Here is a 21,617-nt window from a genome sequence, read left to right as displayed (position 1 = left end):
GGACTTCATTGTAATTTCTACTCTTAAGCTAGCCAGGTGCTTTGTTACCTTTCTCAGTCAGTTTAGCTAGGTCTTTTGACCTCTATGTTCTATGTTGTTTGTTTGTCTTTTTACTGCTACAATTTCTGCTAGGAGGTGTCCATCTTTCTCCCAGTCCCTAGTTCTTGTAGGGATCCCTCCCTCACATCTATAGGTCTTCGTTCAGACTAGTTGAGGACTTTAGCGGGTCTGATCGCAGGATCAGGTTCCCCGTTACATCGTAGGGATCTAGCTTAGTTCTATTGTAGGGACAGATCTCCTGTCTTTCCTTAGTGCTTGTAGTAGATCATAACAGAGTGACTGTCAGTTACATCTGACACACCCGTGACACACAAGGACTGGAGTAGAAAAAACATTGTAGCTCCTTGTTGCTGGTGGTCGTTGGGGTGTTGTGTGGATGGAAACTCGTCTCTCGTCTTTAATTGCTATTATTTGGAATCAGGGTGACTATTCGTTACTGTACAGAGAGCTTATTCCAATTAAATATATTACATATATCAAGGTAGCTAAGAAATAAAGGCAGCAAAGGCGTAATCCGTGCGACACATGCTCTGCTAAATGAAACAGTTTAGCAATTACGGGAAGATATTTATACCCTGAAACTCTTCGCTCTGTGAAATGCCTCATTGATTCATTAACGGAGAAATCAGATGCTTGTGGGCCCAGCTGGGAACGTGGCGCTGCTCATCCCCGTCCACGAGCCTCAGACTACTATATATACGCTTATCTCCAAATAAAACTGGATAAGTCATAATCCAGCTCCTTCATAATCAGCCCGGAGCAAGTGGAAATTCCTGTTAGCCTGGCATCTGGTGGTCCGACATACCTGAAATATAAATCCACTATTTGGAATCTTTGCAAAACCAGAATTCCGAGCTACAAACACAGAAAGTAAAGTATCAAGTAGAAAGAACCACAAGATTTTTTTGGAAGGTTACTCGTGTCAAAGGATCCTTTTTTTGGATCTGTCCGCATGGGTTTAGCTAAGGAAGTCTCACTAATTCCTGTCCCCCGCCATCTGCAGTCACCTAATCCTAGGTGGTCTACATGGACGATGCCCCCTGATATTAAGGATAATGCACTTGATGCGCGCACATAAATAGCAGTTCTATATCATACAAATGTGTTACACTGCTGTATCATAGACATATTTGTATGGGATAATAATGTAACATGTATGATACAGCAGTGATATTTATGTGTATAGGATAGCAGTATTATTTGTGTATGATACAGTGCTATTTATGTGTATAGGATAGCAGTGTTATTTGTATGATACAGTATTATTTATAGGATTCAAGTGCTATTTATGTGTATAAGATAGCAGTGTTATTTATGTGTATGATTCTGTACTATTTATGTTTATAGGATTACAGTGCTGTTTATGTGTATGGGATAGGTGTGTTATGTGTATGATACAGTACTACTTATGTCTAAAGGATTGCAGTGCTATTTATGTGTATAGGATAGCAGTGCTATTTATGTGTGTGATACATTACTATTTATGTGTATAGGATAGCAGTGTTATTTATGTGTATGATACAGTATTATTTATAGGATTCAAGTGCTATTTATGTGTATAGGATAGCAGTGCTATTTATGTGTGTTATACAGTACTATCTATGCTTATAGTACTGCAGCGCTGTTTATGTGTATGGGATAGGTGTGTTATGTGTATGATACAGTACTACTTATGTCTAAAGGATTGCAGTGCTATTTATGTGTATAGGATAGCAGTGCTATTTGTGTGTATGATACAGTACTATTTATATTTATAGGATTGTAGTGCAATTTATGTGTATAGGATAGCAGTGTTATTTATGTGTGATACAGTACTGTTTATGTTTATAGGATTGCAGTGCTATTTATGTGTATAGGATAGCAGTATTATTTATGTGTGATACAGTACTGTTTATAGGATTGCAGTGCTATTTATGTGTATAGGATAGCAGTATTATTTATGTGTGATACAGTACTGTTTATGTTTATAGGATTGCAGTGCTATTTATGTGTATAGGGTAGCAGTATTATTTATGTATGATACAGTACTGTTTATGTTTATAGGATTGCAGTGCTATTTATGTGTATAGGATAGCAGTATTATTTATGTGTGTGATACAGTACTATTTATGTTTATAGGATAGCAGTGCAATTTATGTGTATGAGATAGGCGTGTTATTTATGTATATCTGACACATTCAATGGACAGGCGTGGTGCTGTTTCTGGAAGGAATCAGCTATGTTTTTCTAATCTAGTGCAGCCTCTTTAATCTTCAAGGAATATTCTTTATATCATTGCAGAAGACATGAAGTCTTCAACCTGCCTGTGGTTGCAGTGATGGCTATTGAGATTTCATACAAATCATCTTTAATGTTACAATGTGTCACAAGTACAGATATAGATGGCTTAATAACAAAGTATCCGCAGCCAGCTGATGGAAAGTTTTAAGGAAATTTAGTTTGATATCTCACAATTTTCAGGCAGAATTTTTGCAGATAAATGTGTCATTTTTAGTAGTAATGATGACATCTGTATGACAGCCCGCCACGTAACCGGGGAAAGAAGGTGGTAGAAGCAAAGACTGATTATTACTTAAGATCGTGATGTCTCAATATGTGCAAAGGGGAAATTTAAAGGAGCACATTGTGTCTGCCGCACAGAAAATATAAAATTATACTCCGACCTTCCTCTTCTCTTGGGTAAAGAAAGTAACAGAGATGAGTGCAGGTGCTGAGGCTTTGGATTTACTTTTAATTTCGGATGTTCTGATTAAGTTTTATCTAATAAAAGTGAGCCGAAAGATTCAAAGGACCCTGGTCCAGAGGCATCCTCGGTAATCCGTGGCCGCTGGACCAAAGCCTGCGAACCTCCTCCTACCTGCGCCATTCCTGTTTTTTTTTTTTTCACGAACCCATAGGCTTGCATTGCTGATTTTGATATGATGCTCGGATCAAAATCTAACATGTCTCCAATATTTTCCCCGGAACGTTCAGTCCAAGGAAAAAAATCGGACATGTGGACGGCCCCATAGAATATCATAGGTACGAGTGCCGCCACGAGCCCTAAGGGTATGTTCACTTCACGTTTTGTTCATCTGGCTAAAAATGATGAGTTTTAAAGTGGAAACCGTTTGAGTATTCTTGAAGATTTTTTTGTTTTGTTAATACTTTGTTAACTTTCTTGAAGCATTTTGTTAACGTCTAACGTCTGTGAATATTTTTGAGCGTTTCTTTTTTTTTGTGAGATTTTCTTACGATTTTTTTTTTAAATCCATTAATTTGATGAATAAATCGTTTTTGCCTAAATAACAATAAACACAAGCAGCTCAAAAGAACTCCCAGGCATCTTTATGATGACGCCTTTTTGTAGCCTTCCCAATGATTTCTATTGTAAAGTATGGAGCGACTTCAGAGCGGAAAACGCTAGAAGAATGGTACAATCACTTCTTTTAACCGCTTCTGGCTGTTTTGGAAACCTGAAGCAGTTTAAAAAAAACGCTCAAAAGCCGGAATGTACGAATGGAAGTTACATTTTTCAACGGAAATGAACAGGAAGAGCTTTTCTCATTGCTTTTTTAGGTATTTTTCAGAACGGACTAGCTAAAAAAACACTTAAAAAAAAATGTCTGAACATATCCTTAGGGTCCCATCAAAGAATGATGCTCCCTGGGCACACACGAATTGGTCTATTTATCTATCTGCTTAGTTATATCATTGTTGTGGATCAGTATTGTCAGTGTTATATTCGGATGGTGTCATCCTCTGAATACTGTTACCATGGTTACCTGCCGAGAGCCGACATTTGTTGTATTAAATGACACGGTGCGTCGTGTACTTCATCAGACTAATGGCAGTGACAGCGTAATACGAACTATTTACTTAGCAAACTAATTGAAATCAGATCGTGAGGGATTTTACAGGGAGGCTTATTGATGAGGGGTTTGTCTGCTCTTATTAGTGACATTATATACAATCAGCCATACAGTACTGGCTGCAGAAATGGCAGCTAAGACAGGGAAAAAAGCACGCCCGTTATTCACTATTGGAATTGGCGCAAGAAATTTATCCAAAATAATAAGTAGGGAAAAGTGAAGAGGTCACCCATAGCAACCAGTAAGGATGCTGCTTTCATTTTCCAAAGGTTCTCTGAGACATGAGAAGAGGAATCTTATTGGTTGCCATGGGCCCCTGTATAAAAGCCAAGGCAACAGGACATAAAATGAAGAAGTAGATGTGGCCCAGGTTACTGGACTTGGCAAATTTGCTGTTTATGAGTCTAGAAAATCTGGGTAGCCATTAGAATATTATGCCGATCAGCGGGAGGCCTACAGGAGAACCCGGCTGCTGCCATTTTGGTCCTTGCCTGTAGTAAATATATATGTGTGTGTGTGTGTGTATATATAAACTTGGAAAATGGGAGAAATTCCAACTTTTATATATTTTAGATTTTTTTTCAATCTTTATTTTTCACTGTGTACTGCAATAGTGCTATATATAATATAATATAATATATATATATATATATATATGTCTGTATATATGTCTGTATATATATATAATCACTATTGCAGTACACAGTGGAAAATAAAATGGTCCATAAAATAAATTAGTTAAAAAACAAAGACTGTGTACTGCAATAGTGCTATATATATATATTATATAATATATATATATATATATGTCTGTATATATATATATATATAGCACTATTGCTGTACACAGTGAAAAATAAATACTGGGTCTTTGTTTTTTAACTAATTTATTTTATGGACCATTTTATTTTCCACTGTGTACTGCAATAGTGATTATATATATATATATATACAGACCTCTTGAAGCTCATCAAGAGAATGCCAAGAGTGTGCAAAGCAGTTATCAAAGCAAAAGGTGGCTACTTTGAAGAACCTAGAATATAAGACATATTTTCAGTTGTTTCACACTTTTTTGTTAAGTATATAATTCCACATGTGTTAATTCATAGTTTTGATGCCTTCAGTGTGAATGTACAATTTTCATAGTCATGAAAATACAGAAAAGGCTTTAAATGAGAAGGTGTGTCCAAACTTTTGGTCTGTACTGTACATATACAGTGGGGGAAATAATTATTTAATCCCTTGCTGTTTTTGTAAGTTTTCCCACTGACAAAGACATGAACAGTCTATAATTTTAAGGGTAGGTTATCTTTAACATTGAGAGATAGAAAATCCCCCAAAAAATATCAAGAAAATCACATTGTAGATATTTTGTTTTTAATTTTGCAGTGAGAAATAAGTATTTGATCCCCTACAAACCATTATGAGTTTTGGCTCCTCCAGATTAGTTAGACGCTCCTAATCATCTTGTTACCTGCATTAAGGACAGCTGTCTTACATAGTCACCTGTATAAAAGACTCCTGTCCACAGACTCAATTAATCAGTCAGACTCTAACCTCTACAACATGGACAAGACCAAAGAGCTTTCTAAGGATGTCAGGGACAAGATCATAGACCTGCACAAAGCTGGATTTTCTTGATTTTTTTTGTGGATATTCTGTCTCTCAATGTTAATATTAACCTACCCTTAAAATTATAGACTTAATGTTTGTTTTTAATTTTCCTTTTTTTTTTACAGTTTTTTTATTTTAAACTTGGAAAATGGGGTAAATTTCAATTTTTATATACGGTATTTTTGAATTTTTTTTATATATATATATATATATATATATATATCACTTTTGCAGTACGCAATGAAGAATAAAGTGAAAATTTAAAAAAAAAAAACTTAAAAATGTAAAAGTATATAAAAACTTAAATTTCCCCCATTTTCCAAGTTTAAAATAAGAAAAGCATTTAAAATTCAAAATAAAAAATGTAAAAAAAAAACAAACATTAAGTATAGTCGCTTCCATAACAGTCCGATCTATGAGGATATAAAATTAATTGATCTAAATGGTAAAATAATGCCAAAATTGTCATTTTTTCACCGGATATTCCTCCTCAAAATGCAATAAAAAGTTTTAAAATGTCAGATGTACTCCAAAATGGTACGAGTAAAATCAGCAAAACACAAGCCCTCACACCGCTCCATGGATGGAAAATTGTTTAAAAAAAGTTACAAGTCGCAAAAAAAATGGCGACACAATTTTTTAATTTTTTTATCACTAAATTCTGAAAAAAAATGGAAACACTAAAATAATAATAATAATAAAAAATTATACAGTTTGGTATCTCTGTATTTGTATTGACCTGGAGAACCATTTTGCTGGGTCGGTGCACAATGAACACTGCAAAAACTAAACCCTAAGGCTATGTTCACACACGTGTTTTTTTTACGTCAGAAATCTGCTGCAAACTTTTCTCTGGCAGGAAAACTGCTTCGTCAAAAACACAGGTTTTGATGCGTTTTTTGTTGCGTTTTTTCCACTCACCTTCTGTCTCTATGCATGTACATAAAGTTCTGTGAGAAAAAAAAGAACCCCATTCTATTTTGCCATCAAAAACGCTGAAAAAACACAGGTATGTTTTTTGATACGTTTTTGGTGCCTTTTTTGAGCGTTTTTTTACACCACCCATTACTTCCTATGGGTGAAAAAATGCTAAAAAAACGCTGAAAAAAGTGACATGCTCGATTTTCCAAGAACAAAAACCAAGGCTCAAAATACGCAGCAAAAAGGCAAATTTGTCTAAGCATATTGTTATAAACTTCCATATGACTACATGCCTGGACACATTTGTCACTCTGGTTATCTAGGGAAACTCGGTGACAATTCCTGTGAGATATAATGGCGGCTATGGTGGTTGTCACCCAGCTTTCCCAGACTCCTGACACCAAGATGTAAGCAATTTGCCTAATCACCTGGTGATACATCTCTCTATTCTCATATACATTCATGGCTGCACAGATTTTAAATTTCAGTCAAGCTTTCTAACAGCGGCAATATTGTTTCTCACCCAGCTTTCCCAGACTCCTGAAGAGCAAATGTGCCTACTTATGTGGTTGTCGGTCTCTCACCCCCAAAATAAGCAGTTCTGCCAATTCAATTTCTAAAAAAGCTGGGTAATGATTCTGTGACATCTACAATAGTAACCATAAAAAAGCCACCCAGCTTTCCTAGACTCCTGAACAGCAATTATTATGTAAACATACGTCCAACACTTCCAGACTGCTTCATGACTAGGCCGATTCTCAGTCCTTATCTATTAGATGATGATTCTTGTGAGACCTATAATGGCATCCATATTTGTTATCACCCAGCTTTCCCAGACTCCTGAACAGTAACTTTATTTAACCTTGTAATTCAACATTTCCAAATCACTACACGTAAGGCAGATTTTCAACTTGGTTATCTAGAAAAGGTGGGTGACGATTTATATGAGTCCTATAACGTTATATAGCCATATTGGCTGTCACCCAGCTTTTCCCAGAACAGCAGATTTGTCTAATCATGTGGTCATAGATCTAACGCTTCCATATTGTTACAGGACTAGGCAGATTTTCACCTCTTACCTAGGAATGCTGGGTGACTATTCTTGTGCGACCTATAATGGCAATAATATATTGATTTTACCCAACTTTCCCAGACTCCTGAACAGCAAATGTGTTTAAACATGTGCTAATTCACCTCTGTGCTCACATATAGCTGCAGAACTGGGCATCTCTGACACATGAAAGCTGGGTGATGAATCCTGTAGAGGCCATAATAGACCATATTGGTGGTCACCCAGCTTTCCCACAAGCAAATGCTCATTTCTCACGGGCGGATCTGTGCTAATTACATAACCCGATGCAATAAGCTGTGCAATCAATCCCACGACGAGCGGAGCGGAGACCTTTGTCCTGTTTGCTTGGAGGGATAAAGTTCCCAGTTAATGTCACAACAACCCGGAATCAGGCGACGTAGTCATCATCCACTCGACGTAGTCATCATCCACTCGACGTAGTCCGTGCTCAGTCCTCAGCCGATGTACTGACCGCTCCTCTCTGTCCCTCCACAGCTGTGTAAATGAGTATGGAAGATTATGACTTTCTATTCAAGATTGTACTCATAGGGAACGCCGGCGTAGGGAAGACCTGTCTGGTGCGGCGGTTTACTCAGGTAAGGACCTCTCCATTCACTGCATGCGCTAGGAAAGATGGATATTGCCATGGTTGGGGGGTATACACTGGGCAACGGCAAATAGTGGTAAAATTGCAGCATTAATATGACTTATACTTTTCCCTAAGGGGAAAAAAGTTTTGTGTAACTTTATGACTTGATATTGCGTGACTTTAGATATGGCCATACGTTATTGGCACCATTTTACGGTAATATGTTGGTGTCTGCAGTCCCGCTGGCATAGTGTGGGCTGTCACCTCTTAACCTGTGGATAGTTAGCGCTCCATGAGTCCCTTTCACCAGTCAAGTATTGAACCCCTTATCCCCCAAGCACTTGTAATTATAGTTTGCCCTTTGGCCCTCTTGATTTTTTTTTCTGCATTTTGCTGAAATTCAACATCAAATTTAAAAGGTTAGACATTGTATTAGCTTTACTTTTTATTACTAATGCTATTGTTTGTTTTGTTTATTATAGAACTCTTCTATTACTGTAGCCCTAATTGTAACCCTAGCCCTAAATGCAGCCCCAACCCTACCCCTACCCCTAACCACTAATTCCAGTCTTATTCCCAACCCTAGCCCTAACTGTAGTCCAAACTCTAACCTTTATCCCAGTCTTCTATCAGCAGGTTTTTGCTACCTCAACTGAGAGCAGCATGATGTAGGCAAAGAGACCCTGATTCCAACGATGTATCACTTAGTTTACTGGGTGCAGCATTTGTAACACAAGAGTTCTTAGATTTAGCAGTGCAGCAGAGCTGAGAAAGATGCCCCCGCCCACGCCAGACTCTGTATGTACATTGTCTATAGACAGTGAGCTGCTTATCACAGGAAGGGGCGGAGACGGACAAGTGCCCGTGCACCAGCTAGTCACAGCAATGATAATGTCATAGTGATAAAACCTTAATTGTGAGTAGGCAACACACAGCCTGATATGTGACACATTGCTGAGTTCTGTGTTTTAACCACTACCTCATGCTGTCCTCAGATTACATAGCAAAAAATTGCTGCCATCCCCTTAATCCCAACTCTAACCCTAGCCTTAATCCTAGCCCTAACTGTAGCCCCAACCCTAGTCCTATACCTAATCCTAGCCTTAATTGTAGCTCATCCCTATCCCTAATCCTAGCCCTAACTGTAGCCCCAACCCTAGCCCTATACCTAATCCTATCCTTAATTGTAGCTCATCCCAATCCCTAATCATAACCCTAACTGTAGCCCCAACCCTATACCTATACCTAATCCTAGCCTTAATTGTAGCTCATCCCTAGCCCTAATCCTAGCCCTAACTGTAGCCCCAACCCTATACCTATACCTAATCCTAGCCTTAATTGTAGCTCATCCCTATCCCTAATTATAACCCTAAGTGTAGCCCCAACCCTAGCCCTATACCTAATCCTAGCCTTAATTGTAGCTCATCCCTATCCCTAATTATAACCCTAACTGTAGCCCCAACCCTATACCTAATCCTAGCCTTAATTGTAGCTCATCCCTATCCCTAATTATAACCCTAACTGTAGCCCCAACCCTAGCCCTATACCTAATCCTAGCCTTAATTGTAGCTCATCCCTATCCCTAATTATAACCCTAACTGTAGCCCCAACCCTAGCCCTATACCTAATCCTAGCCTTAATTGTAGCTCATCCCAATCCCTAATTATAACCGTAACCGTAGCCCCAGCCCTATACCTAATCCTAGCCTTAATTGTAGCTCATCCCTAATCCTAGCCCTAACTGTAGCCCCAACCGTAGCTCTATACCTAATCCTAGCCTTAATTGCAGCTCATCCCTATCCCTAATTATAACCCTAACTGTAGCCCCAACCCTAGCCCTATACCTAATCCTAGCCTTAATTGTAGCCCCAACCCTAGCTCTATACCTAATCCTAGCTTTAATTGTAGCTCATCCCAATCCCTAATCATAACCCTAACTGTAGCCCCAACCCTATACCTAATCCTAGCCTTAATTGCAGCTCATCCCTAGCCCTAATCCTAGCCCTAACTGTAGCCCCAACCCTAGCCCTATACCTAATCCTATCCTTAATTGTAGCTCATCCCAATCCCTAATCATAACCCTAACTGTAGCCCCAACCCTATACCTAATCCTAGCCTTAATTGTAGCTCATCCCTAGCCCTAATCCTAGCCCTAACTGTAGCCCCAACCCTATACCTATACCTAATCCTAGCCTTAATTGTAGCTCATCCCTAGCCCTAATCCTAGCCCTAACTGTAGCCCCAACCCTATACCTATACCTAATCCTAGGCTTAATTGTAGCTCATCCCTATCCCTAATTATAACCCTAAGTGTAGCCCCAACCCTAGCCCTATACCTAATCCTAGCCTTAATTGTAGCTCATCCCTATCCCTAATCCTAGCCCTTACTGTAGCCCCAACCCTATACCTATACCTAATCCTAGCCTTAATTGTAGCTCATCCCTATCCCTAATTATAACCCTAACTGTAGCCCCAACCCTATACCTATACCTAATCCTAGCCTTAATTGTAGCTCATCCCTATCCCTAATTATAACCCTAACTGTTGCCCCAACCCTATACCTATACCTAATCCTAGCCTAATTGTAGCTCATCCCTAGCCCTAATCCTAGCCCTAACTGTAGCCCCAACCCTATACCTATACCTAATCCTAGCCTTAATTGTAGCTCATCCCTATCCCTAATTATAACCCTAAGTGTAGCCCCAACCCTAGCCCTATACCTAATCCTAGCCTTAATTGTAGCTCATCCCTGTCCCTAATTATAACCCTAACTGTAGCCCCAACCCTATACCTATACCTAATCCTAGCCTTAATTGTAGCTCATCCCTATCCCTAATTATAACCCTAACTGTAGCCCCAACCCTAGCCCTATACCTAATCCTAGCCTTAATTGTAGCTCATCCCTATCCCTAATTATAACCCTAACTGTAGCCCCAACCCTAGCCCTATACCTAATCCTAGCCTTAATTGTAGCTCATCCCAATCCCTAATTATAACCGTAACCGTAGCCCCAGCCCTATACCTAATCCTAGCCTTAATTGTAGCTCATCCCTAATCCTAGCCCTAACTGTAGCCCCAACCCTAGCTCTATACCTAATCCTAGCCTTAATTGCAGCTCATCCCTATCCCTAATTATAACCCTAACTGTAGCCCCAACCCTAGCCCTATACCTAATCCTAGCCTTAATTGTAGCCCCAACCCTAGCTCTATACCTAATCCTAGCTTTAATTGTAGCTCATCCCAATCCCTAATCATAACCCTAACTGTAGCCCCAACCCTATACCTAATCCTAGCCTTAATTGCAGCTCATCCCTAGCCCTAATCCTAGCCCTAACTGTAGCCCCAACCCTATACCTATACCTAATCCTAGCCTTAATTGTAGCTCATCCCTATCCCTAATTATAACCCTAAGTGTAGCCCCAACCCTATACCTATACCTAATCCTAGCCTTAATTGTAGCTCATCCCTATCCCTAATCCTAGCCCTTACTGTAGCCCCAACCCTATACCTATACCTAATCCTAGCCTTAATTGTAGCTCATCCCTATCCCTAATTATAACCCTAACTGTAGCCCCAACCCTATACCTATACCTAATCCTAGCCTTAATTGTAGCTCCTCCCTATCCCTAATTATAACCCTAACTGTAGCCCCAACCCTAGCCCTATACCTAATCCTAGCCTTAATTGTAGCTCATCCCTATCCCTAATTATAACCCTAACTGTAGCCCCAACCCTAGCCCTATACCTAATCCTAGCCTTAATTGTAGCTCATCCCAATCCCTAATCATAACCCTAACTGTAGCCCCAACCCTAGCTCTATACCTAATCCTAGCCTTAATAGTAGTCTAATCCCAGTCTTAATCCTAACAGTAGATCCAACCCTAGCCCTGAACCTATCCCTAATCTCAACTCTATCCCAAGACCTATTCCAAATTAGGGTTGGGAAAAGTGTTTAAAAACATAAAATGTAATGATAGTGTTTTTTTTATTATTACAAGGGACACTTTTTTTAAATTTGGCACAGCTCTCCCAGCAGGTCTCTGTCTCTCCTCTGACAAGATTACAAGAGAGAGGAGAGGTGGGCTGCTACAAGAGAGGAAACTGCAGCACATACACATTGCACATGATTCAATACTGTCTTGCTCAGCTCCTGTCTTCTCGGTCGCTGCCTATGCAGAGCACAGTGATGACAAAGTCAACCTGACTGCTGCGCTCTGCATAGGAACATGTGCAAAAGCAGCAGCCAAGAGGGTGCAGTCGCTCTGAGAAGAAGCGGTTCTTGCCGCTGGATAACAGAGTGATCTATTTCAAGTGTTTATTTCTGTTAATATTGATGATTATGGCTTACAGCCAATGAAAACACAAAAGTCATTATCTCAGTAAATTATAATAATTAACAAAAAACACCTGCAAAGGCTTCTGAAGCGTTTAAAAAGGTCCCATAGTCTGTTTCAGTAGGCTCCACAATCATGGGGAAGACTGCTGACTTGACAGATGTCCAGAAGGCAGTCATTGACACACTCCACAAGGAGGGTAAGCCACAAAAGGTCATTGCTAAAGAAGCTGGCTGTTCACACAGTGCTGTATCCAAGCATATTTATGGAAAGTTGAGTGGAAGGAAAAAGTGTGGTAGAAAAAGGTGCACAAGCAACTGGGATAACCGCAGCCTTGAAAGGATTGTTAAGAAAAGACCATTCAAAAATTTGGGGGAGATTCTCAAGGAGTGGACTGCTGCTGGAGTCATTGCTTCAAGAGCCACCACACACAGACGTATCCAGGACATGGGCTACAAGTGTCACATTCCTTGTGTCAAGCCACTCATGACCAATAGACAACGCCAGAAGCGTCTTACCTGGGCCAAGGAGGAAAAGACCTGGACTGTTGCTCAGTGGTCCAAGGTGTTGCTTTCAGATGAAAGTAAATTTTGCATTTCATGTGGAAATCAAGGTCCCAGAGTCTGGAGGAAGAGTGGAGAGGCCACAATCCAAGCTGCTGGAGGTCTAGTGTGAAGTCTCCACAATCAGTGATGGTTTGGGGAGCCATGTCATCTGCTGGTGTAGGTCCACTGTGTTTTATCAAGACCAAAGTCAGCGCAGCCGTCTACCAGGACATTTTACGGCACTTCATGCTTCCCTCTGCCAACAAGCTTTTTGGAGATGGAAGTGTCATTCTCCAGCAGGACTTGGCCCCTGTCCACACGGCCAAAAGTACCAATACCTGGTTTACACACAACAGTATCACTGTGCTTGATTGGCAGCAAACTCGCCTGACCTTAACCCCATAGAGAATCTATTATAGAGAATCTATGGGGTATTGTCAAGAGGAAGATGAGACCCCAGACCCCACAATGCAGACGAGCTGAAGGCTGCTATCAAAGCCACCTGGGCTTCCATAACACCTCAGCAGCCACAGGCTGATCCCTCCATGCCACAGGCTGATCCCTCCATGCCACATTGCTGCCGCATTGATGCAGTAATTGATGCAGAAGGAGCCGCGACCAAGTATTGAGGCATTTACTGAACAGACATTTCAGTAGGACATTTCGGATTTTAAAAAACATTTTTCAAGCTGTTGTTATAAAGTATTCTAATTTACTGAGATAATGACTTTTGTGTTTTTATTGGTTGTAATCCATAATCATCAACATTAACTGAAATAAACACTTGAAATAGATCACTCTGTGTGTAATAACTCTATATAATAGATCCCTCTGTGTGTAATGAGTCTATATAATAGATCCCTCTGTGTGTAATGACTCTATATAATAGATCCCTCTGTGTGTAATGACTCTATATAATAGATCCCTCTGTGTGTAATGACTCTATATAATAGATCCCTCTGTGTGTAATGACTTTATATAATAGATCCCTCTGTGTGTAATGACTCTATATAATAGATCCCTCTGTGTGTAATGACTTTATATAATAGATCGCTCTGTGTGTAATGACTCTATATAATAGATCCCTCTGTGTGTAATGACTCTATATAATAGATCCCTCTGTGTGTAATGACTCTATATAATAGATCCCTCTGTGTGTAATGAGTCTATATAATAGATCCCTCTGTGTGTAATGAGTCTATATAATAGATCCCTCTGTGTGTAATGACTCTATATAATAGATCCCTCTGTGTGTAATGAGTCTATATAATAGATCCCTCTGTGTGTAATGACTCTATATAATAGATCCCTCTGTGTGTAATGACTCTATATAATAGATCCCTCTGTGTGTAATGACTCTATATAATAGATCCCTCTGTGTGTAATGACTCTATATAATAGATCCCTGTGTGTAATGAGTCTATATAATAGATCCCTCTGTGTGTAATGACTCTATATAATAGATCCCTCTGTGTGTAATGACTCTATATAATAGATCCCTCTGTGTGTAATAACTCTATATAATAGATCCCTCTGTGTGTAATGACTCTATATAATAGATCCCTCTGTGTGTAATGACTCTATATAATAGATCCCTCTGTGTGTAATGACTCTATATAATAGATCCCTCTGTGTGTAATGACTCTATATAATAGATCCCTCTGTGTGTAATGACTCTATATAATAGATCCCTCTGTGTGTAATGACTCTATATAATAGATCCCTCTGTGTGTAATGACTCTATATAATAGATCGCTCTGTGTGTAATGACTCTATATAATAGATCCCTCTGTGTGTAATGACTCTATATAATAGATCGCTCTGTGTGTAATGACTCTATATAATAGATCCCTCTGTGTGTGATGACTCTATATAATAGATCCCTCTGTGTGTAATGACTCTATATAATAGATCCCTCTGTGTGTAATGACTCTATATAATAGATCCCTCTGTGTGTAATGACTCTATATAATAGATCCCTCTGTGTGTAATGACTCTATATAATAGATCCCTCTGTGTGTAATGACTCTATATAATAGATCCCTCTGTGTGTAATGACTCTATATAATACATCCCTCTGTGTGTAATGACTCTATATAATAGATCCCTCTGTGTGTAATGACTCTATATAATATATCAGTTTCACTTTTTGTATTGAAGAACTGAAATAAATTAACTTTTTGATGATATTCTAATTTTGTGAGAAGCACCTGTATATTGAAGTAAAGGGGGCATCCTGCACTCATCGATCTTTCATAGAGTGTTTCATTTCACAGGGTCTCTTCCCACCAGGCCAGGGGGCCACCATCGGGGTAGATTTTATGATTAAAACAGTGGAAATAAGGGGTGAAAAAATAAAGGTAAGATTACCAATTATATTGTGAAAATTCTACAATATTGTATAGGTAAATTGTACAGATTGTATACATTTAGGACCCTCCTCCTTTATAAAAAGTTGCCTTAAAGGAGGAGCAAAAACCATCTTCACAGGCTGTATGTGGTGCTGAGGTTCACTTACTTAAATGAAACAAATCTGCAATACATTACAACCCATGTACAGTCTTACGATATTATTTATCTCTACAGGATGGCGGTGTAATATATGTGTTTGATATAGCAGTATTATTTATACAAATAGAATAATTGTGTTATATGTATACATTGCAGTGATACTATTGATATCTACAGTATAGTGACTATTTGTGGGTAGCGGTTAGCAATTTTATTTATGTATGTGTTATAGTAGTACTATTTATGGGCATAGAATAACATTGTTATTTATGTATTCATTGTAGAGGTACAATTAACGAGTACAGTTTAGCGGATATTTTTATGTGTATTAGTTAGCAGTGTTTTATTTATATTTATGTCATAGCTGCACTATTGATGTGTACAGTATAGTGGTACCATTTATGTAAATGGGTTAGAAGTGTTATCAATAATACTGCTATATCATACATATAAATGGTACTACTATACTGTACACATCAATAATACAGCTATATCATACACATAAATGTTTACAGTATAGCCATAGTAATTTTGTGTATGGTTTAGCAGTGTTCTTATGTGTACTAAAAAGTGGTACTATTAATGTGTACATTCTAGCAGTATTATTATTTGTGCAGTATAGTGGTGCATAGTTGGGGAGCTGTTTTTAGATGAAAACAGACACGCTTTTCTAAATCTGGACATTCATTTTTAAGCAGTGTGTTAAATCTTGTTGAGGCATGTTATGGGCCCTTACTAAACTGTAGGTGAGTGTGAGCAGCAAGGACTAGAGGCGATGATGCCGCGGAGCAACACTTGCCAGACAGCATTTGGATCAGTGAAAACCTTGACGGCAGAGTATGCAGGACTGTAGATGGGCAAGCATTAGATGCAGCTGCACGACAGATACATACAAGAGTAGCAGAGAAGTACATGCATGCAATCGGGTATCTTGCAGCAAGGATACTGTTAACCACAGGAATAGCAGATACGTATATGCAATCAGGTATCTTGCAGCAGGGATAATGTTAACCACAGCAATAGCAGAGTTGTATATGCAGTTAGTTATCCTGCAGCAAGTAATGGTTAACCACAGGAATAGCAGAGACGTATATGCAGTCAGGTATCTTGCAGCAGGGATATGGTTAACCACAGGAGGAGCAATAGAGTAGTAGTGTGTAAAAGCACCAAGAAAACCATAATAAATAACTAAACTGGTACCTTGATAGCAGAGATGAGCTAGTATTTTGTAGCTTGACACAGTAGAGTCGAGAGAGTAATAGCTGCAATATTCACTGGATTGAGCTACGAAAGCAGGCAGGAGTTGCAGGGGGAGGATAATCGTCCACTTGACTGAAGCAGAGTCAAGAAGAACATGAGGCTAAATCCTGCAAAATAAAAAAAAATCTGGTAGCAAGGTGCCATACTTCCTGAATACTCAGGCAACTCATGGCTGCCTGAGCAGGCCTTAAAAGGCCTTGGGTGATGACAACAGAGATGCTTGACAGGTTACCAGACTAAACTGGCAGAAACTAGGACTGAGGGAGCCGGCCATGGGAGAAGGGAACAAGGCTCGGTGCTGGAACCATTAGGTGGCAGTAGAGATGAAGCTTTATTTTAGATGAGTCAATCATTCTGGCGCCAGGGAGCTGATGGGGGTTTGTGTCCTATTTTGCTATTGTGATAGGATCCTGCCTGTTCTGTGCACATCTGAAAGGATTCGCTGGTTGTTTTGCTGAGTTGGTCCAAAATTTTCCTAAGAGTCGCTACAAATCTCGCAGCTTTCGGGGCAGAGCGGCTGGATCATATTATCTCTGCCAGCCGGACTCTGTCGAAGCTTACGGTGTATTTTTTATTCAAGCAGACTCGCTTAAGTATATCCGCTGTTAATTTCGGAAATACTAATACTCCTCTGTGCTTCTTTTTTTTTTTGGGCTCCTTAGCTCCAGATATGGGACACCGCCGGCCAAGAGAGATTTCGTTCCATCACCCAAAGTTATTACCGCAGTGCCAACGCGTTGATTTTAACCTATGATATTACATGCGAGGAATCTTTTCGCTGCCTTCCGGAATGGCTGCGGGAGATTGAACAGTACGCTAATAATGACGTGATCACTGTGCTAGTGGGTAAGTCAGGAGCCTAACCCTAAAACTGCCATAATTTATACCCCACATTCTCCCATGCCAACACCTCTCTGATTCACGTTTTTGCACCATTTGGCTTTTACAGTCCTTTTTGTTCCCTGAACACTGCTGGCTGTAGAATGAGTTAACTGACATACATCAGTGAGCCCATCTGATGAGCGAGCTGGTAACTATTGTCTTTTTCTGAGCTACTCTGTGCTAATTTATGACCACATAAAAGTTCAGCTCAACTTTGATGTGGTCCGTGGTCATAAATCAGCATAGAAGAGTTCCGAAAAAGACAGGTAAAAGAGTTCAAATGAGCTTACTGACAGATTTTTGTGTCTGACGGTGTCCTTGCCCTTTGATTTAAGACTTTTGTAAAAAAAAACAAACATCATGGGTTGGAAAATACATATCAAAAGTATGCCCTTTTTTACTTCAGTTCACCCTTGAGCACTCAAGGTACTAAATAAGAAGGATAATTATACTAAAACAGATCCCTCAACAGCAGTTTTGTGATAGTTTTTGGATATTTTGTTTTCTACAAAAACAAGACAGTGTTAATGCGAGGGAATCAAATTCTGTACATTTTATTTTGTTCCAATCTTCATAGACCACAAACATTTCACATCACACTTTGTTCTTCACCTCCAAAATACAGGAAACAAGATCGACCTGGCAGAGCGGAGGGAGGTCTCCCAACAAAGAGCTGAAGAATTTGCTGGATCCCAAAACATGTATTACTTAGAAACCTCGGCCAAAGAATCAGACAACGTGGAGAAACTCTTCCTGGACTTAGCGTGCCGCCTCATCAGCGAGGCCAGGCAAAACGCGTTGGTGAACAATGTAGACTCTTCTTTGCCGGGAGAAGGAAAAACCATCAGTTATTTGAACTGTTGTAATTTCAACTAGTCGGCAGGAAAAGCGAAAAAGCAAAAAATAAAACATTCTCTATGGGCTGAAGGCCTTTTCACCAGATGGATTCCCTCTGGTTGATGTTGCTACTTTTCTGGCCATCGCAAGCAGAGGACCAATACAGAAGTCACCAAAATTTGGTGGCAGGCGGCCAAGAGGAGGACACAAAGTTGTGAGTCCTGTCGATAAGTCTTGGGTACAACTTGGAACATAAACTGCCCTATATACATATATAACAACATGCTGCGAACCACGCTTGGGATTATGTTCTACATCTTGAATATTTTTTTTTATTTCTCTTTAGAGTAGATAGGAAAGTATCATCGAGGGAGCAGAAGACAAGGGTCGCAGAAGACAACGGTCTTAGATTAAAACTGGAGATTATAGTTATCTGGAATGCTAGCTCCACTTTTAATGCAACTTTTTTTTCAGACAGAGGGTGGCCCTTGACCATCTGAGACCTTCTCATAGATTTTAATCATCAATTTTATGGATATCTTATGGACAGTGATAGAAAGAAGAGCAACTTTCCATGACTTCCTCCGGAAAAGAACGAACGTTGATTCTTTATTTTGCATTTATAACCCTACAAAAAAGATCTCCAGCATAAAATCTTGGCTGCCAGTACAGATCTTTTATTTTTGCCAAAAAGAATTAAATATGTTCTTTTGTGAACGGTTTTAAGTAGAGAAGCCATTGTTTGTACAAAAATATCATCCCACAGTTGTGGGATGAGGGGTTCGGGGGATTTAATGGTTTTACGGGCGGACCTACCAAGCCTTCCTAATCATGTCTGTAGAATTGTGCAAGAGGATTACACTGTAACCCATAGAAATAAGTCTTTTTTTTTTCTATTTCACGATGGTATACCCTTGAATTAATGAATAAACAGTTGTATGGGCATCGACTCCCTCCACCATTGTAGAAGAAATATTTATCTGACATGCATGGTTTGGCGATAGCAAGTATAAGCTTTAGCGGAACGGCAAACAAAACATCTTTTCTCTTTGGGCTACCATGTAGTCTATATGTTTACTATTGCTTTAATTATATAGGCTCATGGGTCATCATAGTCATGTCTTCTAGGCTTCAGTCTGCTTTTATGCAGGACATGTCCCTTTCCATGCCCTTAGTTTGGAGCGTGGGGCTGAGACTTGGTGGCAAACACAGAAAAAAAATCAGGGAGAGCTATTTTTGAGGCTTCTTTGGTGCCTAAGAGACATGACAACTATTCCAGGAATGTTGGAGGTGTCATCCATATCTGGTAACCTTCTGGATTTTCCAGGAAAGTTGGCAAGTATACTTATTTGCCTTCTAAGTTTAGGCTTCATCATAAACTAATTTCTTCCCATTCTTCAGAGGCTCTAAATCTAACATACATGCCTATATCTTCATATAATTTTAGGCTTAACGTGAAAACATAAAGTCATCTTGGCTTCAGTCTTTGCTGGCCACCATAAATTCATAAGTCTACATAAGTCTTCTTCCACAAATTGTCATAGATTAATTGGCCGTCCTAGATTCTTATGTCTTCTCGGTGTCAGCCTTTACAATCCACCATATATTCATATGTTTATGTCACTTTGTTCATCCAATGTCTTTTAGGTTTCATTTTTCAAAGGCCACTGTATATTAGTGTTTCCATAAGTCTTATAGGCTTCGATCTTTATAGACCTCCATAGAAAACTATTCAAGGCTTCATCTTTTGTAGACTACCATAGACACATTTCCTCCAAAAAATTTCTAGCCTTCGATCTTCATAGACCACCATAGATAAATATTCTAAGAGTCATCCTTTATAGGCCACAATAGACAAACATCTCCATAAGTCTTTTAGCTTTCGATTTTCATAGAGCACCATAGATAAATGTCTCCATAAGTCTTCTAGGCTTCCATCTTCATACACCACCATAGATAACTATTCTAGGTTTCTTCCTTAATAGGTCACATTAAATAAATATCTCCATAAGTCTTTTAGCTTACGATCTTCATAGATCACCATAGATAACTATGCTATGCTTCATAATTTGTAGGCCACCATAGATAAATATCTCCATAAGTCTTCTAGCCTTCGATCCTCATAGACCACCATAGATACGTCTTCTAGTCGTCATCCCTCATAAACCACCATAGTTTAATACCCTAGTAAGTCTTATAGTCTTCAGTCTTCATAGATCATCATAAATAACTATTCTAGGCTTCTTCTTTAGTAGGCCACCATAGATAAATATCTTCATAAGTCTAGACTTTGATCTTCATAGGCCCACCATAGAAAGCTATGTTAAGTTTCTTCTTTCGTAGGCCACCAAAGATAAACATCTCCATAAATCTTTTAGGCTTTAACCTTCATAGATAAATTTTCTTGTCCATATCCTTCATAGGTCACAATAGATAATTGTCTCCATAAATATTATAGCCTTTGATCTTCATAGACCATCATAAATAACTTTTCTAAGCTTCATGTTTTCTAGGGAACCATAGATACATGTTCTCCATAAGTTTTCTAGCCTTCAATCTTCATAGACCCACCATAGATAAATATTCTAGGTTTCATCATTCATAGGCCACCAAAGATAAACATTTCCAGAACTCTTTTAGGCTTCGAACTTCATAGACCATCATAGATTACTATTGTAAGCTTCATCTTTTGTAGGCAATCATAGATAAATATCTCCACAAGACTTCTAAACTTCAAATCTTCCTAGTCCACCAGATATATTTTTTCTAGGCTTCATCTTTTGTTGGCCACCAAAGATATACATATACATATATATATAAGTCTCCAAAGCTTCTATCTTCGTACACAACCATAGATACTTCTTGTAGGTCACATCCTTTATAGTCTACCATCAACATCTTATTCTATAGGTTGAACTCAATGGACTTATGTCTACCTTCAACCTTACAAAACTATGAAACCATAGATAAATATCTCCATAAGTCTTCTAGGTCTCAAACTTCAGAGCCTTATAAGCAACCCTAGATTTTTATTTAGCTATTGAGTTCCTGTCAAAAACTAGTCCCTCAGTTATTGATATCTCCATCCTAATTTAACCCTGCCTTAGTGGAGCTTGCAACCATATTTCTGTTTGACTTTTTG

At 39.0% G+C, this 21,617-nt stretch overlaps 1 protein-coding gene across 1 annotated transcript in view; it reads left to right on the top strand.

The window, feature by feature from the left end:
- The window catches only part of RAB30 (RAB30, member RAS oncogene family), a 171,742-nt gene extending 152,324 nt beyond the window's left edge, over positions 1–19,418 (top strand). The window contains exons 2-5 of the mRNA XM_073661706.1: positions 8,014–8,114; positions 15,262–15,345; positions 17,419–17,602; positions 18,264–19,418. Coding sequence (XP_073517807.1) covers positions 8,022–8,114; positions 15,262–15,345; positions 17,419–17,602; positions 18,264–18,514 — 612 coding nt within the window. The 5' untranslated portion in view covers positions 8,014–8,021 and the 3' untranslated portion in view covers positions 18,515–19,418. The remainder of the gene's footprint in view (positions 1–8,013; positions 8,115–15,261; positions 15,346–17,418; positions 17,603–18,263) is intronic.
- Positions 19,419–21,617: the final 2,199 nt, after the last annotated feature.

The sequence above is a fragment of the Phyllobates terribilis genome, unplaced genomic scaffold (genome assembly GCF_046119375.1).
Source record: "Phyllobates terribilis strain yellow unplaced genomic scaffold, ASM4611937v1 Scaffold_2__4_contigs__length_985480577, whole genome shotgun sequence".
NCBI classification, from domain to species: domain Eukaryota; kingdom Metazoa; phylum Chordata; class Amphibia; order Anura; family Dendrobatidae; genus Phyllobates; species Phyllobates terribilis.
The sequence above is the reverse complement of the archived record's forward strand: the minus strand, read 5'-3'. Positions and strand labels throughout refer to the sequence as shown.